The 21,457-nt window shown below is 43.3% G+C and overlaps 1 protein-coding gene across 3 annotated transcripts in view; it reads left to right on the forward strand.

Moving 5' to 3' along the window:
* Positions 1 to 21,457, forward strand: part of SIDL (SIDL trafficking protein particle complex subunit 10) — a 108,286-nt gene that overhangs the window by 28,889 nt on the left and 57,940 nt on the right. For all 3 annotated transcript variants that reach the window (XM_075695369.1, XM_075695368.1, XM_075695370.1), the window contains exons 4-9: positions 2,213 to 2,412; positions 6,451 to 6,631; positions 13,423 to 13,534; positions 13,973 to 14,151; positions 15,842 to 15,916; positions 17,985 to 18,248. In XM_075695369.1, coding sequence (XP_075551484.1) covers positions 2,213 to 2,412; positions 6,451 to 6,631; positions 13,423 to 13,534; positions 13,973 to 14,151; positions 15,842 to 15,916; positions 17,985 to 18,248 — 1,011 coding nt within the window. The remainder of the gene's footprint in view (positions 1 to 2,212; positions 2,413 to 6,450; positions 6,632 to 13,422; positions 13,535 to 13,972; positions 14,152 to 15,841; positions 15,917 to 17,984; positions 18,249 to 21,457) is intronic.

The following is a 21,457-nucleotide window of genomic DNA, read 5'->3' on the forward strand; positions in this document are numbered from 1 at the left end:
CGTCTTTTTTTTATTGATTCGATTCAAAATCTGCTATTTGGTATTCGCACACCCCTACTTATGAGTCTTGACCTGATATTGGGGGCGAGGACTTACGGAGTCGCCATCTGTCATAAGCGCCTCCCTTGCATAGTATGAGGGATCATGCGGCGCACTCCTCATAGGTTTGGCTTACGGCGCTTAATAAAAACACCGCGTGGAAGCCCTCCTGCACATTTCTGTAAGTACTCTCAAAACGAGCGAACTTTATTACAGTCGAAATAACAATCTTGGGCAGACTGAAAGCACAGAATCGTTTACAGATGCTATCTCTTTACCGAATACGTACAGTGAAAGCCATAGCGCGCATTCGCTGTGATGGAGTCTCCCGAACCAGCTTCTTGCGGGAAAGGTCAGCAATCGCTGAGTGCAAACTATGTGAAATATGTTCTTATAGTGGGCGGTCTGTATAACCAAATGGCGCATAACAGAACGAAGCTCAATGCATGCAGCGATCGCACGAGTTCGTGGTGACCGACTGCGCGTCTGCATGCATGTCCGCACACAATGTTTCGCTTTCACTGAGAGCATTTTCGCATTGTGCTGTGAGCTTTAGGCCGCAGCATATGAACATTTGACAGTCCACAAGCAACCACTGTTGCGTAGATGTTATCAGAGCTGTTCAAAGACAATTTCGTTTTAACAAGGTTCTTTGATGCCTACAGCGACTGTGATGTGCCGTCACGATGATTCAGTATCCTTTTTTCTTCTAAATTCTTGGTTGTTTCAATATTATTTCTAAAGTTGCATCGCACTGTATGCAGTCAGCGGGTGATTTCGCGCTGCTTCTTTTTCGTAATCCAGTGCGTTAATTCATAACACAAATGTGACCGTATGCCATGCCTTTATTTATTGTGCTTCTTACCACTCTCTTTCCATTCGAGCGTACTTGCCAGTGTCTAGCATTAACAAGTTCATAGACCAAACCGGCGTCACATTAGCCGGGCAGGGAGCGCGGGCGAACGTATCAGTGTGTGTTTTCTGCTACTCACCGAACATCGCGCAATCCCGGCGCTGTAGCATAAATATTCCTCGCGTCTGTTCTTGCTGCATACCCAAGTTGTAGCCGATGGCTGTTTGCCAGTTCTAAGTTTCGCGAACCAAGCTTCACGCAGATTCTTGTCTCGCGGCTATGTGTGAATAAGGCTGACACCGGGCTCCGTTGCGTAAGTCCGGCACTGCGGCACCGAGCAGAAGCTTACCATGCTGCACGCCTCCAAAGGCAGCCACTACCTTACTACTATAGGGATTTCAAATGTTGTCAAGCAGACACCCAAGGCGGTAAAGCCTCACCACTTAATCAGAACCGCAGCGCAGGTGGGACTTTAAACTTTCGTTTCCAGCTTGCTTTGGAGCTTACGCAGTTGCTCTGTCCATGCGATCCCTCATGCCATGTCACACCGATGGTGGCGCCAGCTTTTCCAGTGGTGGAGCTCACCCCCAATAGGAACTATCATTTGGTATGTCGCGAAATTTGGACATCCAGTTAGGAGAGATAAAAACTGAAAACTGTACTAAGAGTACAAGTGTGAAAAATTTGAGTGTAGCTTTTTATTTCTTTCTTTATCATACACAGTCACCTAACTATGCTCAATGCACAAGCTGCAAGTACACAGTAAATAATTTAATAATACGCACTTCTTTACAATTTAATTCCAGTTCATAGGACTGTCAGAGTTATGCAAGTTACGGCAGTACATCACATGACGAGTTTGTGATCATGACAGGTTTGCGAACACAATGGAATGGAGAAAAGTGGCCGATTATATGTGCGTGAGTCTAACAAATGTGTACATTGAAAGTAGGGTGTCATGCTGGGGACCTTGGTTTGGTAACTGAGACTAGTGAATGGAAGACTGAAAAATAAAGAAAGGTTAGGAACATGATAAATAAATATATATATATTCAACTGTCTCATTAACAGTGGTATAGTATCTGCAGAAAAAAAAAAGCCTAAAAGTAAACTGAAAATGAGAAACTTCTGTTCTTAAGCTGCTGCAGTGTTGTGCAGCTAAGCAAAACATGGTGCATGCGCATGCACAAGTACTGTGTCTCTAGTCACTTTGTCTAAGTTCTTTAGAGTGTCTGAACACTGTTAACATGTCTTGCCAACAAAGCAGAACCTCTCCATACATGTCCAAAGATCAGCTATCCTCCCGTCCCTTTATTGCAGGACCTGGAAACGTACCGGTCTCATGTGCGAGATGAAATTATCGAGTGGATGTCTCAGCTCAAGGAGTACGGAATCTGTGACTGGATGCTGATCGCCGTGGAGCTGACGGATGCACGGCGTGCCAACAAGGCCAAGCTCCTCTCACGGGCGACTGTCTTCGACCGCATGCGTGCTGACTTCCCCAGCAAGAATTTCGATCGGTTTGTAGACTTTCGACTGATTTGTTATGCTGGGAACATACTGAACGCTTTTAAACAGTGGATTATGAAATGGGGCCATTTCAGGAGTGGTATCATTCGCTGAAATGGAAGTTTGCGCTCCTTTAGGACCTGAACCTGAATCACCTAGGAATCTCGTGCAGTAGTTCTGCCATTTCAATGTCCATCGTGCACGTGCAGACAAGGAGGCTCTGTTGTCAAGGGATTGATTTGGGTGATTACTTTCACTTACACATGACTTAACATCTGTTGCAGTTTCTCAAAGTTGGAGAAGGTCAGACACTTAATTCCGACCTCTTGGTGGTGTAGGGAGAAAAATTTGGAGAAGACTTAAGCTTCGCCTTTAAAAGTGGAACGCAGTAGTATTCAGAGATTCCTAACTGTGACCATAATGTTTACCTGGAAATGCTTGCTGGGAACGCTATGCATGAAGGCGAGTTTTGTGGTGGAACCATGGCCTCTTGCGTGGGCCGTGATGTGGCGGAGGCTAGCGTCAGCTGGAGTTAATATATAAAACCGCGCTTGCTGTTCCATGGCCCCCAAGACAACCATCGCGATGGCAAGCGCTAAATGGCAGACCCCTCGTCCGGTCTGTGAACACTGCGGCTGGTTTATGTGTGTGAAGAGGTTTCTTTGAGTTTTCGCGTAACAGAATTACGTTTTCACGTATAGTCAAATTACAATCCGAGAGCTATCATGTCTGTAGGTTCTGTGCAAGTCGTAGTTTGCGGTTTTTCTATATATTTTAGCTTTAGAAATTCAATTAGTTAAGTCAATTCCTTGCATCATATGGAAAATCTTTTTGCCGATGTGACATCTGATGTAACTGCAGTTCACACTTGTAGGAATGTTCGCACCAGTAGCTTGTTTAGCATGCATTACAATAGCAGTGGTTCATGTTATCATGGCAATGTTGTTAATATGTATCTTTTCTGATTTATCAAAAAGTTCATCCTTGTGTTATTTTCATTGCTGTGTTATATTTGTGGGAATATGGCATATATGTGTGCTAGTAGTACTTCCGTTAGGCCTTTGGCTGAAATCACTGTATGTAAAATCAGGTTTTGTTATAACCGTAATTGTGCATCTTCTTATTTTTAGAATTCAAGTACGTTATCCTCTCCTGATATTCATTCAGTGCGCTACAGTAAAACCTCATTAATTCAAATTTCACCGAACTGAAAAAAATTCACTGAATGTCAAATTATTGAGGGTATCAAGAAAGCAATAAACAAATGCTTGCTATGACAACTCGCTTTTATTTACTTTAAGAATTAGCAAGTCCTGTTTCTATTCTGCACAAAAGCAGTGCAGAAACTGCAATTCACGTCATCTCATCACTGATTGGCTCTTGAAGCGGCAATGGCCTTGCAACTTCTTTCCTAGTGCTGCCATGCCTTCATCTGAAACACACTTTTCCATCCGCACACACAACCCAGTTATTCTTTTTTTTGCCCCTGAGCTCGTCAACAGATTGTCTATTCATTGCGATGTAGCCAGTGCTCTTCATCCTCGACAGCTTTGAACTGAGTCAAATCAAAACTGTTTGCCGTAACCACTGCAGACAAAACTGCGGCTGCCATCGGCGCTAGTGTGGGTGGCGACCTTGGAGTTCTGAAGGCATGGGAACGCACGCACCGAGTCAAAACAAAACTACCGTTTGGTGCAACAACTGTGGACGAAACCACGGTTGCTATCAACGCAATCATAGATGATGACTATGTAGTTATGAAGGCACGTGGCCTATGCACAGCGGTAAACGCAAGAAGAAAGGCTTTAAAGGCAAAAGAAGCACAAAGCGTTCCGGTGTTACTCTCATACAGGTACGATTTCCACCAATGATTATATCGATGTGAACTCTGCCACTTCGTTTTGGTCGTATGCTGGTGCCATTCTTGCTCTTTTGAGGCGCTCCATGCTCTCCGAGCTCAGAGTTGTCTGATTATTATTAACCAATGTCCAGGCAAATACACTGGAACCTCATTATAGTGAAATGGGATATAACAAAGTAATGGTTATAACGAAGTAAATGAAATTTCCCATGAAACCTCCATAGAGATCCACATATTTAAAACCTCTTTATAATGAAGTGAAGTTGTCCTGCCAACAGATATAACAAACTAGATTCGCCTCTGAAACCAAAAAATACCCAACCGTTGCACGCTGAATACATAACCTTATACAGGGTTCTGCACCCATTCACCGCAGCAGTTGAAAACTCCCGCATTGAATGCACCATCGAGAAACACTGGTCTTTTTCACTGCCACGCGTAGCTGCGCACAAGCAACGGCTCACTATCGCACTTCTCGACGGACCTCTCTCTCTCTTGCGCGTGCCTGGCTACACGAGTGGCACCACTCCGCGCGGCTGTGCAAAAGATAGGTGCATTCGCTTCTACTGCGTAACACAGCTCGGTGCATCTCCGAGATCTCCCCGATACAGACTCGGGGGTCCCGCACAATCCTGCGCAAGTCGTGCCATGCTGTGTGGATAAGTGCAGCAGTGTGAAGGATTAGTGCATTCACTTCTCTCTTTATCTATGGTGTGCCATGACCTGGCCTCCAAGATCTCCCCGGTGAAATTTTGGTGGTCTTGCCGAAGCCGTGCATTCACTTCTCTCTGCAGCATGCCACATGGACTGGCATCTGGCCATGGTCTCATAGATCGCATTGCTACCAGTGCGATCTCGGAGGCTACGAGCTGGCCAAGCCAAGTTAACTTTCTTCCTCGATCACATAACGGAGTGCTGTGTTGTGTGTCACGTGCTGCTCGACCGCGACGAGCCAAGGGGAGAGTGGACACGAAAGACCATCACAATGGAACAGAAGGCAGCTGTCTAAAGGCTGTTACATCAGCTGCCAAGAAGTCACGTGTTGCACGCAAAGAAGATTGTTTTGTTGTTTTATTCAAATTTCATCAGATGCGTGGTCGTGTAGCGGTTCTGCTAGCCACAATGCCATCTTCTTATTTCCATGTTTACAATAGTGAACCCCATTGGGGATATATTGCAGTGAATGGCAATAATGGATGTAACGAAGTAACGGATGTAATTAAGTAATTTCGGCTCCCCCTTCAACCTCGTTATGACGAGGTTTGAGTGTATGCCCAAATTAACGAGAGTTTGACTGCATTAAATAATGCATGCACCTGCCAGGACCAGAGGACGAGTTCGAATGAGCTGATTTTCTGAAGTAGCAAGGGTTGAATTAATGAGGTTTTATGGTATTATTTATCAGCTTATGATTTGTCAACCGTTATAACTGAGTTATCAGTTAATTTAATCAAGGAAATTTGGTTTGCCCAAATTGTTTTGAAGCCAGTTAGTTTAAACAAGTTCTCGTTAATGCAGAATGTTTTGGCCTTTTAAGGCACAGCAGGCATGGATAGAAACAGCTGATTGGAGGTAATCCATTTAGTAGCTAAGGCATGGCAATGTTTGATATTCAGGCTCCTGTTAATGTTCACAGAGGTAGCTACAAGTAGCCACCAACATAGTCATTCTGTCCTCTCTGCTTTGGAACCCAGTGTTGGCAAATTGCCAGTTGGTCAGTCTTGCACAGATGTCCACAGTTCTTTCTGGAGCACTTGAGTGGTGTGCTGTGATGCGAATGAAACTGAACAATTATTTTGCCTTGCTGCTCCGTTTGAGAGAACGACATACCGATGGGCACCAGCAATTAAATGGAGATGGGAGCCACATGTTACTCAGCCATGTGCCTTGAATTTCATAGCTAGGTACTGTGATTAATATGTTTCCTTTGCTGCAGTGCAGCAATTGAGTGCTCTAGGCAGAATTGCGGTTGTTTGTGCATATGTTCATGTAACAACCTGTCACTCTGTTTCATAGCATATTTAAAATTTCAGTTAATTCAAACAAAACTCTATGGTAATGTAACTTGGAGTTTGAACTGAGATGAGTCCACTGTGCTTTTTGATGAGTCTACTGTCTGTTCGTTCCTTGTCATTTTGTCCTCTTCACGTTGTAACCGTTCAATGGGCTATACCTGGCTCCCTTGCAGGTGTGTGCAGGTATATGCAGACTCAAGTGGGTCGGTTCAGGCGGCACTGCTGGGGCGCCTGCGGCAGCTTTTGTTGCATGCCACAGGGCGCCTCCTGGGCCGTTATGAGGAGCTGATACGGACGCAGCGGGAGAGGCGAACCGTGCCCAACTGGTCTTTTCTGCACTTCTTTTTCCTGCAGGTATGCAGCAAGGGAGACTAACAATTAGGGTGCGGACATGTTGGGACATGCTGCGATTGTTGGACATGATTTTGGAAAGGGACACTTAAGAGCAGAAAAATTTTTAACTGATAAAGTAGTATTTTAAAACTCTATCTTCATTCATTTGACAGAAAAAGGTTTACACTAGTGGTGTGCAAATACACGAAAGTTCGATTTCGAATCGAATAGAGAACGTTTCGTAGTAATATATATACGAACACCGGCAGATGATAAAAAAGAAGACTGTTGATGATGCTTGCGGTTTTTCTGCTTTGCTGTTGATCAGAGTGCTTTTGTTTTCCTTGATCTCTGTGATAAATCATGACTACATCTAAATGTGTGTTTGCATTTGAATAATTTGATTTGTAAATCGAATATTAAATATTTGATTTCTCAAGTATTCAATTTTTTCATTATCGACACTTTCCGAGAATAACCCAGTCGTGGTCGGTGTGTGCGCATTGTTCCCACGGCATGCAATCTTTATCGGTACAAGGTTCTACCAGGTCGACCAGAGTGATTGAAACGCAGTGATTAATGATAAAAAGTGATTAATGCTATGCAAATGGGGTAAACAATTAAAGCAGCGTCTATGAAAAGTATGGAAGCATGTGTGAAGATCGGACTGATTAGCCACCTGAAAGCACACTGATCGCATTGAATATGCAAGTTTAGTGTTTACGCACGCAAATTTATGCAGTTCAGAGCTTTCTACCCACATTCGAGCACACAGGTTAATTTGAAATGCGTGCTCATGGTAGTTCCCAGTTGGTCAACCATGCACACGAACGCCGCTTCGATGGCCGTCAGTCTGCCATATATGATTGGTCTTGCAACCAATCACTGATGAGTTAGCCCTAGGAACATATTGGCGGCAAGCTTTCTGCGACGATTTGCAGCCTGTTATCATACTAGCCGGCGGTGAATTTTCATCATGGCTACACTATTGGCCACACTGTCTGGCTCGTTAAGCCTCTTAAGGATCTGCATCGTCGGGAGTTGGCGACTAAGGTTGTTTTCATACCGAATCAACACAGATCTATTCACAGTGGTCGTACAACCCTCAGAAGCCGACTAACTGCCTCACCAAAGAAAGCAATTGCATGAGATGACTGTTGCATGTTCATGGCTGTCATCTTTGCGAAATACCATACGGTGGCCCCTCGTTCCGAACGCTGTTCGTAGGTGCACAAGAGTCTTTTTTCGTAGGTTCGAGTGACATGTCACAAGACTAGCTTTGGATTTACATAACGAGCTTTAAAATATGTGACAGTGCACTGACCTCTGGCTGCAGATACATTTACACAGACGGCAGATGGATGCAGACACAAAATGGGGGGGACCTCGTGCAAACTTGCTGTGGGCCTCCCGATTTGAGAACTCCTTACTGTTGCCACGTGTGACGCTGATGACTTTGCGGAGCAGTGCTGAGTGATGTGATGCGCATTCCCCCCTTTTGTTTGTCGCTCAGATTGACCTTAACAAGCTGTTGATAACCGATTGCCATTAAGTGCAGTATAGCCCACTATTAAACTGAAGATGTCATTGGTACATAGGACAACTTCACTATTTCTTCAGCTTCAGAAAGAAAAAAGCACATGATTCTGTTTGACAGACATTCTATTAATAAAAAGTATTCTCCAGACCTTCGTTACAAACTGAGTTGTTATCAGTGTTTGCATACTAATTTGGTATTCCCTTTAAATAGAGTAGAGCATACTATGCATCTTGATAAGCATGTACCTAAGTTACTAACAACCAGCAAGATTCTTGTTAAGTAATGAGATTAGCCTCCCGAGCATGTGTAGCACTGTGTTTCTTGCACAAACTTTGGAAGCCTAAAAGTTTGTGTTAAATATTCTGATATTCGATATTCTATTTGGCTTTTTTGTCTTGATTCGATTCGATTTTCGATTTGGCATCTATTGTGTGGTATTCACACACCCCTAGTTCATGATATTATTATTCAAAATGTAGGCAAAACATCTTTCTTCTGAATTTTATACTGCGACATCAGTACTGGTACATCATCATGATGTCAAAGATTCCAATGTTCTTTCTCGTGAACTAGGGTGGTTGCTTGGGCTAGTTGGTAATTCGTGGTAAAAACGAACATGGTAAAAACATAAAAAAAACGTGGTAAAAACATGGTAAAAAAACATTGTAAAAATGTACAACGCGAGAGACAAGGACTGCAAGAGACGACAAACACTGTGCAGTGTGTGTCGTCTCTCGCAATCCTTGTCCTTCGCGCTGTACATTGTTTTTTTTTCCCTCATATTTTCACTCTTTTGGTTTAGGAAATGTTCTTGAAACTTGCTAGGCAGGGGTGTGCAAGTACTTGACTACTTGATTTCGAATCGAATAGTGAGCATCTAAATAATAGAATTTGCAAATTGAATATTTAGCATTCGATTTCTCGAATATTTGGTCTTTTGAACCCAGCCGTGGTTGGTGCCTTGACGCGTGCAGCAATCCTACAAGGCGCTATATCTATTGGTACAAGGTTCAACCAGTTCGACCGGATCAATCGAAATGTTTAACACTATGTGAACAGAGGGAAGCACAAAAGCAGCATTTATGGAAAGCATGGAAGCATGTATGAAGATCGGGCCAATTAGCTATATGCGTGTTCAGTGTTCCACGCACACAGATTTGCATAATTCGGAGCTTTCTCCCCACATGCGAGCACAGAGACGAACTTGGCACATGTGCTTGCATGAGTGTATGGGATGAATGCTATTCATCTTTACGCCATCATTAGTCGTCATCTTTACAAAACACTGCATGGGCACACAGTGGTGTCTTCTCTTAGCCTTGAGGACAATGACCTTTTGATTTACATTGGGCTTGAAAATGTAATGTGTCTAGTGCCCTGCTCCCTAGCTGCAGATACATTTACACAGACAGCAGATGGACGTGAAGGAAATAAAAAAAAAATGGGGGACGAGCTGGGCTGGAGGGGGGGGGGGGCATCGCACACTTCCCGACTTGAGAACCATTTATTGTTAGTGCCAACCGTGGTCGGCCCGTGTGGCACCGATGACCATGCAGAGCGGTGGTGTCATGTGACGAGCATTCCATGCTTTTGTCTGTCGTGTGGATAGGCCTTAACGAGCTGATGATACTGTATTTACTTGATTCTAACGCGCACTCGTTTTCCGTGACCAAAAGAAGGGGGGCAAAAAACGCTCTCGATTGTAATGCACACATGTTTACCGTGGCCTAAAAAAAAGAAAAGTCCTTTACAGTACTGTGTAACTCATTCCTCAATACAGATATACAACTTTCTCTCATTTTGAAAAGAACAAAGATTTACTCCCAATGCACTAAAGTTGCGATAAATAAAGTCACAGTTTCTTCCGAAAGGCGAAGCATTGATTTTGATAGTAAATTAGTAGACAGCTATACGAAAAGTAAGGATAGTAGTTTTATCGGCCGTGTAACCTTTTAAACATTCGCTTACTGGATAAACAACAAGCATGGTGTCTCGCGCGCACAAGCAAACATGAGCACGTCTCACTGAATGACCGTGGAAGCTCTTTATCAAAACGCTGGAGCGAGGAAGTGCGGTAGCAGGAGCAAGGGAATTGACCTTTGTGCGGCCTCTCGCTTCAACGCGAGCTAAGTGATGAGAACACAGCATGGTGCACCTAGATGCATAGGCTCTTGTCTCCGTCGCAGATCGCTTTCAAGATAGGGGCCGCGCGGCCGCGCCATATCTAGCAGCCGCTGGTGTAGAACGCCTCTCCTCTTTGCGCCAGTCCTGCACGAAAGTTTCTGGAACTCCGAACGCCCTTGACGCGGACCGATTTCCATCCGTCTCGACACACGTGATCGCTTTCCTTTTAATTGCAGCATCATGATGAACTCGGCATGTCTTTGCAGTCGGCACTTCCGTGGTGATAGAGCAAACGCAGGAACCGGGAATACGGACGGTGCACTAACCTAAACCAAAGGAGGCATTGCCTAAGGGAAGGATACGTACTACAGCCCATGGAGCAAGCTACGGCAGCTAGGCTCAAAGCGTGTACGAGGCGGGCATTTTGAAATGCCGATGGTGATATGGTAATGCAAATTTAGGGTCGTACTCGATTCTAATGCGCACACAATTTTTGGACCAGTCTTATCGGAAAGAAAGTGCGTGTTAGATTTGAGTAAATACAGTAACCCGCAGAAACCACTTGCCATAAAGATGGAAAAACCTTCCTGTTTCCTGGAAGAAAACTGGGAAGCAAAGCTTTCTAGTCATTAAGCACAGTATGGCCCACTATTAAACTGAAAAATCTCATTGTTATTTAGGACAACTTAGCTATTTCTTCAGCTTAAGAGGGAATAAAGTGCGTGATTCTATTCGACAGACATTATATCGATGAAAAATATTTTCCGTACATTTGCATATTTTGCACGTTGGATATCCTGCAGTTTGGTTTTCTGTCAATCAACTTGAAATAACTATTTCTAAAACTAAGTTTATTGTTTTTATGCCCAGGAACAAACCTGATATCACTGATATTTCTCTTTGTTTTGATACCTGGGCAATCGAACGGGTGTCTGTATTTAAATTTCTAGGAGTACTTTTCGAAGAAAATTTGAATTGGACTCCTCACAAAAATAAAGTACATCCTAGCGTTTCCAGGTCTAGCAGCATGTTTTCTAAAATCCGGCATCTGGTTCTGACTTGGTTAAAATGTCAATTGTATTATTCACTCATCCATTCTCATCTGTACTACTGCCTATTGATCTGAGCCACCACAAGCAAAACAAACTTAGGTAGGCTAACAGTCCTTCGAAAATAAGCTGTCCGCCACATAGAAAACCTCGGATGGCTCAATTACACAACAGAGTTCTCATAAAATGAAATACTGAAAGTTAATGAGCTATGTAACCTCAAGCTAACTGTATGCATACAGTGTGAAATACAAAAAAATGGGTGTGGATTTCTAGACACATACTTATCTAGTAGCAAGCAGTGCAAACTAAGATACAGTAGCCACTTTCAAGTTTACCTCTGTAGAACCAAATATGGAACTAAACAACTTAAGTACTAATACTTACTTTTTTAAGTTAGCACCACCCACAAGTTTCAATTATTGTGAAATAATCTATGTAAATATCTTGTTTCAACAATGTTAAGTCTTACTTGTTGTCCTGTATAGCTGCATAGAATATGTGTGACCTCAAGCATCATGTGGTTTACAATGTGTGTAAAAATGTTTTGTTTGTGTGTGTGTGTGTGTGTGTGTGTTATTGTCTTTAATTTTGCTGTACTAAGTTTCTTTCCTGTACAATGCATGTGCTAGCTACTGTTTAATTTCTTATAGAATGTTCACACTACTGCTTAACAGTGCATGGGTGGTAGGGCCATCGTTAGGCAGTCTTGTCTGCCTTTAGCCACACCTTTTGCTGACCTGTAATGTGTTAGAAACAATAAATTCATATGAAATGAAATATGAACTACGTTATTATCAGTGATGTCAATGTCAATTCATAGGTACCTAAGTTACTGATAGCTAATGAAATTCTTTTTACGTAATGTGAGTAGCCTCCCTAGTACTGTTTTTTTTGCTTAAAATTTGTAAGCATAAAAGCCTGTTAATTTTTCTTCTATTCAATATTAACTTCAACATTCGTTCTTTCTTTCCTTGATTCGATTCAATACTCAATTCGAAATCTGCTATTCACTACTTGCACACCGCTTAGGTTGACTGCCGGTTTCCTTAGTATACACTGTAGCCAGGTACGGGACTGCTGCGCCGATTGCTTCAGTGTGCTATCTTTGTGACTTAATGTAACAAGTTGTGCCAGAGCTGCAAAATTGCCTCGAATTTCACCCAGGCTGCTCCAAAACACAAAGCACAGTGACTAAGGGTCAAGGGCTGACTGCATCTAGCAATTATAAATGAGGCAGGCTAGATTATGAGAGCTGCTGCCACATTTTCATAGCGATTGTGCCAATCCTGTCCTGCATTTACATTATCATCTTTGTTATAAAAGCTTTGCTCTTGAAAATATCGTAGCTTCTTGCGTCAACCTATCACTTTAGCTTGACCTAGGATTTGAACTAAGTGCCTCATCAAAACAAACTAGTTTAATTTCTTTTTCATAAGCAGGCAGGGGTGCGTCCTTTTTAACTTATCTTGAGTAGCTGTGCTTTTAAAAGAACTCTAAAGGGAATTTCAGTTTCACTTCTCAATTGCAGTGTTTGTTACATAGTTCTGCTGTTTGATAGGAGCCTAAAGTAATGTGGCAAATATGTCAAAAAGCCATCTTGAGAGTAGTCACTAAGCAGCTGCTTTTGTTTACAACCTCTATATTTCATATGGGTCATTTTTACAGACTTCCTTAAACCATTCACACAATGAAGACAAGTCGTGCTTGGGAAAGCAGGTTGTACCAATGTAGCAAGTCCTCTCGTTGGAGCATTGGCTCGAGGCTGAGGCGTCCCTTGTTCGCCCATTGTTAATCAATTCAGTGTGCTGTACTTGTTGCCTGAGAGTCTTTGGCAATCTGAACTCGCCATCTTACTTTTCTCGTTTCATTTGCACCAAACAACAAACTTTCTATAAGTATAGTTTTGCATATTAGTGTTCGGCTGTCTTTTGAGGCAGTGATGAAGCTTGAGTGCAAGAAAAGGACGACGGTTTTGTAACAGTTGCAGTCATTTGTTTGTTGCAGTATGGAATAAACTGATCACACTAGGTGTAAACTTCTCATGCTGCTGTAGTGCGCCACTCGTCTACACCTGCCATATTGTGGTTCTTTCCTAGGAGGAGCTGGCATTTGTGCTAGAGGCATTGGGATTGTATGATGAAGCCCTGGTGCAGTACGATGAGCTTGATGCCCTGTTTACCCAGGTGGTCATCAATTCGGCCAGTGGAGGTCAGTGTCGTTCTTTTTTTCTTTTCCTGGTCTCTTGTGGCGTTAGACAAATGTGGGCCAGCTTGGAATTATTTGTCACGCAGACTAGCCAAGCTGTAGGTGATGCAACTGAGGGCAGTGCAAAAAAAAGCATAAAAAAGAACATGGGTGTGAAAAAGCATGAAAAGGTTGGAATAGCTACTGGTAATTTCCAGGCATGATAGAAAAACCAATAACATTCTTTGATTAGAACACCAAGTGGAAGCTCATTACTAGCCCCCCTTATATTTCATGTGTGGTTGTGTTTCCCACGTGTTTGGATTCCTCATTGCCACCCGTGATGCAATAACTCAACTGCTAATAAGATTTTGTTGCACCAAAAGTGGCTTGTTGCAGAGCAGCCAAGCTGGTAACCCTGAATTGGGGTGCAAAGCGCATTGCCTATTGCCTGTGCTGCAGAGATGCCCGAGTGGCTGTGCCAGCTTGCACAACTGGGCTGCGAGGCTTGGGGAGGGCTGCAGCTCGGCGTGGACCCTGCACACAGCCCTGAACGGCAGCTTCTGCTGCATAAAAAGGGTTCCCTGCTGCAGCTGCGCAACTACCTCTTCTCCCGGCAGTGTGCCCTACTTCGCCTGCAGGTACTGATCGTCACTGTGCTTTGCATAGTTAGTACATGCAATCTGCCCAAACTCTTTGCCTCGTCTCATCATGTTTCACTCCCTATTCCCCTTCTCACATGTAGGCTAGCCAACATGACAGTGTCTACCCGCTGTGGTTGCTGAGTGGCTATGGTGTTAGGCTGCTGAGCACAAGGTCACGGGATCGAATCCCGGCCACGGTGGCTGCATTTCGATGGGGGCGAAATGCGAAAACACCCGTGTACTTAGATTTAGGTGCACATTACAGAACCCCAGGTGGCCGAAATTTCCGGAGTCCTCCACTACGGCATGTCTCATAATCAGAAAGTGGTTTTGGCATGTAAAACCCCATAATTAATTAACACGACAATGTCTAGCTAACTAACCTGCTTCTTCTTTTGCTGCTGTGTCACAATGTTGTAGCACTTATGATTTGCCTAAGTGTTACTTGGTGTTTGTACTGGTTCGTTTCATCTTGTCTGAAGCCTCTTGTGTGTCATATGTGTAACCACACAGAAAGTGAATTGATAATAAAAGTGGGGAAAAGACTCAAAGCTGTTCATTTAAATCTTAAAAGGAAGAAGGAATGGTTGACATTCATTGAGTGCATGCTAGATGGCGTTACATTATTGTTCAGTACCAAAAGTAGAGGCTTTGCCAAGGTGCATATTATCTGCACATTGCCAGTGGAACTTCGTCAACATGCACATGAAGGGGTTATTGATGAGCAGGAGCATTTGTGCCAGTGGCACTGTGTGCTAGAGAGACCTGTACATTCTACTGCAAATCCTTTCAATCACAATTTAATTTGAGGGGCCTTTAGTGTTTGTGCTCATTGTGTGGCTCTTGTCATACACTGATAGGGAACATGGTATGATTCTCATGGGCATGAGGTACCGTTTGGCTCTCGATAATACAAATTCAAAGATAATTGAAAATTTCCATTAAAATGAATAAATTTGACATTTGTTTGTTCCTTCTTGTTCTCTATGTGTTTTGAGCCAGCTAAATTGGTTCGTTGTTTAGTTCTGTTACCTTCAGGCTAACAGAGAAGCCTAAATGGCTGATGAGAAGAGATTCATAAGTAATGAGCAGTCGAAACATGTCTGATGCTGTTTTGACTATAAGCATGCAGCATTAATGGGTAATACCTACAGCTAATGGAAAGTCCGAAACTTCCCACTTAGGTATGCTGTAAAAATTGAAATCTTGAATGCCACATACAAAAATTCAGCTTGTGTCCTTTAGATTTTCATTGCAGCACACTGGCTCCAAACTTTGCTATAGCTTGTAGCAAATACACTTGTGACATGCACTTCAGGACTGTGGAAAACAAACAGTGCTTTCAACTGAGGCAGCAATTGTAGAGCATTTACTTGTAAATTCTCCAGCAGAACTTGGTGGGATAAGTAAATTAGTAGTTTGTGCTTCTCCTGTTTTTCTACCATACTAAAGGTGCTGGAAAAAAATATATTCATATTTCACTGAAAATTTTCAGCAGCAGAGTTTTGGATAATGTTTGCAGGCAGTGGCACACAAAAGCAAATTCAAAACTTTTTTTTTTATTAGGTGACTTCAAACGAACCGAGTTGTCCTTTCTTCCATTGTTTCTGAATAAGGATGACCTCAGTTGCAGTATGCATACTTTAGTACTTGTGTTATGCGGCTTAGCGTGCATTCTTATTTCCAGAATCGGGCATCTGAGATGGCATCACGCACGCTCTCATTCCTACACAACACCGTCCATGAACTGGCCATTCTGGAGGTGAGACTTTCTTTGTGGGCATGCTACATTGAGAACAGTGCAGTTATAAGCAGCTTTGAAATGCAACGTCTTTTTTTTATCTTGTGGTCCATAAAGTGCTGATGTTGGCTGTACATGGCATCCACCTATAATCGGCATCGGTTTCAGTGATATACAAACAATGGTATACATTGCCTGAACATCACTTGTGGTGTACCTATACATTTCTTGTTGCTGTGTCATTGCAAAAACATTTGACATGCTCCAGTACTCTTCTTGTCTCTGCATGCTCACTCCCACACCGGAATATCAGACATGCTCGATTATTCGGGCAGCTTCGCAGCACCACCACTGGCCCTATAGACTTAAAGGGGCACTAAAGGCAAATATTAAGTCAGGCTAAAGCAATAGGTTAGTGCTCGAGAATCTCTAAGGCGTCAATATTATTGCGAACTGAGCCTTAATAATCGAGAAATTGAGGTAGATGCAGGACATGTTTAGAGACTCCCCCAGGACAATCAAGTACTAGCCTGATGACGAAAGCACTCTCCAGTTAAATTCTGTCACTAGTACTCAACCATTTGTTGCAAAAAACATCCTTTTGTTGTATTATACGACGAAATAAAATGCTACTTGTCCAGTTCTATTTCATTTTTTAGAAAAAAGAACTAATTGAAATTACCGTTGACAATGACGTGGGTGGTTGATAGGTTTCATTTTCACTCGACTCTGTGCCGTCCACGTTTTCGCGTTTCAGTACTTTCCTGATCGCGTAGTGCCGCAGTGGTTTTGCTGGCTCGCGAAACTCGCACAAACTGCAAGTAGTAGGGAATTCAACTTCCATGTGATGTTGCGGGATGCCTGAATGGTCTACGCCACTTGACCAAAGAGCAGCTGCAGTGGCGAATCCGCTGCTCTGTCTTGGCTCGGTGCTGCGATCTATCGAGCGCCGTTTTGCTCACCAACGGCAGCAAAGAGCGGTGACGGTGTATGCAACGTCACCACTTCCCGGGTTGGTTGGGTGGCAAGAGATTTGAATTTCGAAAAAGGTATTCGGACTCATCAGATACAATTTCCTTGTAAACTAAGTTTTTTCTTGGCGCGAAACAAGCATTGCGAGGTTTCTGGAATGGTATTTAAACTGTCCACATCGACTTAGTATTTGCCTGTAGTGTCCTTTTAATGCATAAGGATGACTGAACTTTCGGACATCGTACAGCACTCCGTTCAATAATGTGGACGTGGCCTACACAACTTGTGTGCTAATGGGGCTACCAAGCCAAGCAGAAAGAGCAATATTTTTTTTTATATGCTGTGAGCATAGTCATGGGCCATGTTTCCAGCACCTTCTCGAAACCGAAACTAGTGAAGCCTAGTCAATTTAGTCGTCACCAGCCAAGCCTAAAGCACGGGACAAGCGAGGCCAAGCTGCCAAATAAGCAAAGGCATCGTGCCTAGAATATAGCTAAGTTCTAAAGGCTGCATCTGCAGTTTGTCATGCGAGTTTCACGCATCTAGATTTGTTGATTTATGTTTCAAATAGTCACATGGCCGTGGGGAAACTTCTTTGATTACTATTGGGAATTTTCATTGGTCAATATCACCAGCAGTTTCAAATGGTGCCATATCTGCCCTCGAAGTCTGCGCCGAGGAGGGCGGGGATTAAGTGAGGGAAGTGTCAGGGTGGGGGGGTACGATAGCTGTCGCAAAGAAACCCGCGATCATATGGCTATCACAGCAGTGTGTGGTCAACTTGTGTTATGGTTACCAGGGGATGGAGATTTTGTGAATGCGTTGACCATACTATCATGTACCTGTAGCAGCAGCATGACAGTGGTCGAAATACGGACTAACCAGGTCACAGGAAAGTGTATGTGTGTGCAGCAATCCATTGACCAGCTTTTCTGGCCACTTGTGAAATAAAGTTACTTTATTTCCTGGTAAAATCAATGTTTCAGACTTGCGATTATTGGACTTTTTGGTGGTTCTTGTTGAGTTTGCATTGTCAGTCGGCGACTGTATATGCAGCCTGTCTGCAGTAAAACAAAAATGTGTGCCAAACTGCGTCTTGCCCTGTCACTGTTCCTAGGTGACTACACCGCCAGGGGCAGTGGCCTGCTGGGTGTTCACCAGCTGCCTGGAGGTGCTGTCTGCGTGCGAGGGGGACGGCCCAACAGAAGAAGTGGCACCTGCCAATGCTACACCGCCTCTGTCGCGGCGGGGGGAGAAACAGGCACAGCAGCAACCACAGCAACCGCAGCAACAACCACAGCAGCAGCAGCAGTCTACAATGGTGAATGGTGCAGCATACTCCCTACACACTGTGGGGCTCTGGTCTTATGCCAGAGAAAAGGTGGGTACTGCACTCTGTGGTACCTTACTGTTTTAGTCATCAACAGTGGTTGGTCATGGGGTGTCTCTGGTTAGAGCTGACATTTCGTTAAGGGAAGAAGTCTTCAGAAGGGTGGACAGCTGGGCTTACTGGTATATATTCGCAGTATTGAACCACCTGCCATGTCTCAATCACAGTGTGTGTCTTTGTTTGCCTTTCAGTACCATAGTGTAGTCTTCGTGTAGGCAAGAATGAGAAAGTTAATGGTACACTAAAGAGAAAAATGATTTGCACTGTATTACTAAATTACCCTACAACACTAAAAAAAGAAGTCACTTTTACATTGAGAAAAGGCTCGGTAAGCCAGGAAAGGTGCAAGATCGCAAGATGGATGGCAACGCCTCCGTAAAGTTCCCGCATTAGCTCGGCATGACGTCATAGATTTTCACATTTTCTGATGCCTAAGTAAGTTTTGTCAGTAAACGTGGACCACATTGTATTCTAAAACTGTCTAAAACTGAGCTTAACAAGTTTCAAAAATTTCCGCTAAGCTACTATAGCCTGAATACGCAAAGATACTTTGAAATTCGTGACATCACACTGACTTACTGGTTCTAGAATTTCGGTACGAAATTCAGAAAATGAAACTTTTACCTTCGTTTTCTCTTCTGATAAGCAACCTATCATCATGAAGTAATGAAAATGTGTTTTGAATGATTACCTTATCAGTGTAAACTTATTTAGTGTATATCTTTAATGTCTCTTAAAGTCCTCTTTTCAATGTATTAGCTCCAGATTCTGGCTTCCCTTGTTCAGCCACTGTCAATAACTTTGTCTCCATCTTCCTGTGAACCGCATTCTCGTGTGAACTCCTACTGTTTCAGGGTTTACGAGGTGTTTTAGAGGTATTATTGTAATGTATTAAATTAGGTGTATTAAATACACCTAATGTGCATCACATACAGGTGTTAATATGTAGTGTGTTATGGGCGACGTTATGGGTGAATATGCCGAAGAAGGCAATGAGTGCCAGTGTTTACCATATCGTTCCAAGTATAACCCACTATCACATATAACCCACACCCACAATTACAGCAGACCCCCGTCCCCGAGGAACCCTGTTTATTGCGGAAGTAACTGCATACAACAATGCTCACGTCTTTACAAATACAGCCTTCATTCTTGGACGCACGACTCGTTCACATCATTTCTTTGGCCTGCAGCTCCCCCCCCCTCCCCCTTTTGATGATGCTGGTAATTTTCAGCTTCTGCTGAGCTGTAGACAGTCGCTGAGGGCAGCTCACTGTGGTCCGAATTCTAGTTCACTGGTAACGCGTGCACTATTGCTATTGCCGCATGCACTTCGCTAACTACTAAATGCAAAATGGTGCTCCTGAAGAGGAGGAGAATGGGCAACCGTGAAGGAGTGGAGAAGACTACTTCAACAAGCAGGAGTTAGGAGAGGGTGGGGTTCCATAGGAGGCAACGAAAATTTGAATGGTAGCAAACCTTGCCTTAAGGAGTGGCTTCACAGCAGCGCACACTGCGCTGCTGTCAAAAAACACCTCAAGGCAAAATTTGCATATTGGCAACTGTTACAATAACGGTAACATCGGTGTATTACTCGCACACCGATGTTACTGTTATATATGTTGAATTTTTGGTGAGTGTTATGTGCACAAAAATACGGTTGCTTGCTCACAAAAATAGTCCCACAGACACCCTACTGTTTCAGGGCTTGTGAGATGTTACTGGGGGTTACTGGCATACGTTATAGCTTATGCACACTTAAGGTGCATATGCACCGAAGTTAATATATAGCATGTAGTAATATGAGCCCCTTTATGGGCAAAGCGCTACTAAGCCTGGAAGATGTCAACGGATACAAGTGTTTAGTTTACTTACAAAATGAGTGCCATGTTCTCTGAATTCTCATCACATTGTATGTGTTGCTTTTTCGGTGCATCCCGGCTAATACCTCTGTCACACAGGCAAACCACAGCGCACTTCAGCGCACGAGTGTCATTTTGGCAGGGCACTGCTACATGAGAAACAAAAGTGCTCTTTCAAGTTCATGGCGATGACAATCTGGAGTCAGAAGGCAGAGCATATATTTGTTAACTTAAAAATGTATGCACAAAAACAGTTTGTTATTATTAGAAGCAGAATTTACAATCAACTTAAGCGCAAGTGAAGTAATTCATTGCAACCTCAATAACAAGATTAATCATCAAGAGCCAAGACAAGACAACCATGAACCATGAAGTTTCATACAATAATTACTGGAGGGAACTCTGGCGCTAGTGTCTACGGGAGCTGCAGTGGGAGCGGTTGACCAGCTTGGGAATTACGGGAAGTACACGGGTTTGCCTAAACTTCATCTTTCTGGCTTCAAACGGCTTCGTGACTTTGTAAGCTTGTCATGTTCAACAAAGCAATGCATAATAAACAATTAAATAAACATGATTAAAATTGTCCGATGCCAGGATGTGAACACAGAACCTGTAGCACAGATGCCCAATACTGAAACCATTATTCCACGGACGCATGCGTCGACAAACGACATTAAATGCCCTTATGAATTCGAAATGCCTTTATGAGATGCTTAGTGTGTTTCAATTTGGCCACCTCGTCAAGATGAGCCGTTGTAATTAGTAGTGATTGTGCATGCTCATAGCGCCTTCTGCACTTCTAAAAGTATAGATTGCTCTGAAATTTGCAACAGTGAAGGCATATAAAGCTTGATAAACAAAGCCACAAGAATGTTTGTATCCACAAGCACGAAGATCAGATAGAGCCATGTACGTCCCATCATTCCCATGGTGGCTGAACGATTGCAGTACCAGAGTTCCCTTTAGTAATTATTGTAGGAAACTCTATGGCCTAAATGACGCATTCCGCCAGACAATTGCGCGGCCATTACCCGGCGTGGCTGTAAACAACCTGAGAGTGAGAGTAGATTTTTTTTTTGCAATGTGGCGCATTTTATTGCCTTGTAACATTAGCAATTAAAAAAATTTTATTAAAAATTACTTCTGACTCTGCTTTCAATATAACTTTCCTTATTTTTACTCATTGCTAACAAGGCTACACACTTCGCCGCCATGAAGTGTGTTCGCCGAACACACTCGCTGACTAGTGCGCTCTGCAGTAAGTGTCACTAAGCGTTCCATGTGGTAGCCTGTGAATGGCGCTAGCGGTGAAGTGCACTCGCTCAAAATGCGCTTAAG

This window comes from Dermacentor variabilis, chromosome 6 (assembly GCF_050947875.1).
Source record: "Dermacentor variabilis isolate Ectoservices chromosome 6, ASM5094787v1, whole genome shotgun sequence".
Lineage (NCBI taxonomy): Eukaryota > Metazoa > Arthropoda > Arachnida > Ixodida > Ixodidae > Dermacentor > Dermacentor variabilis.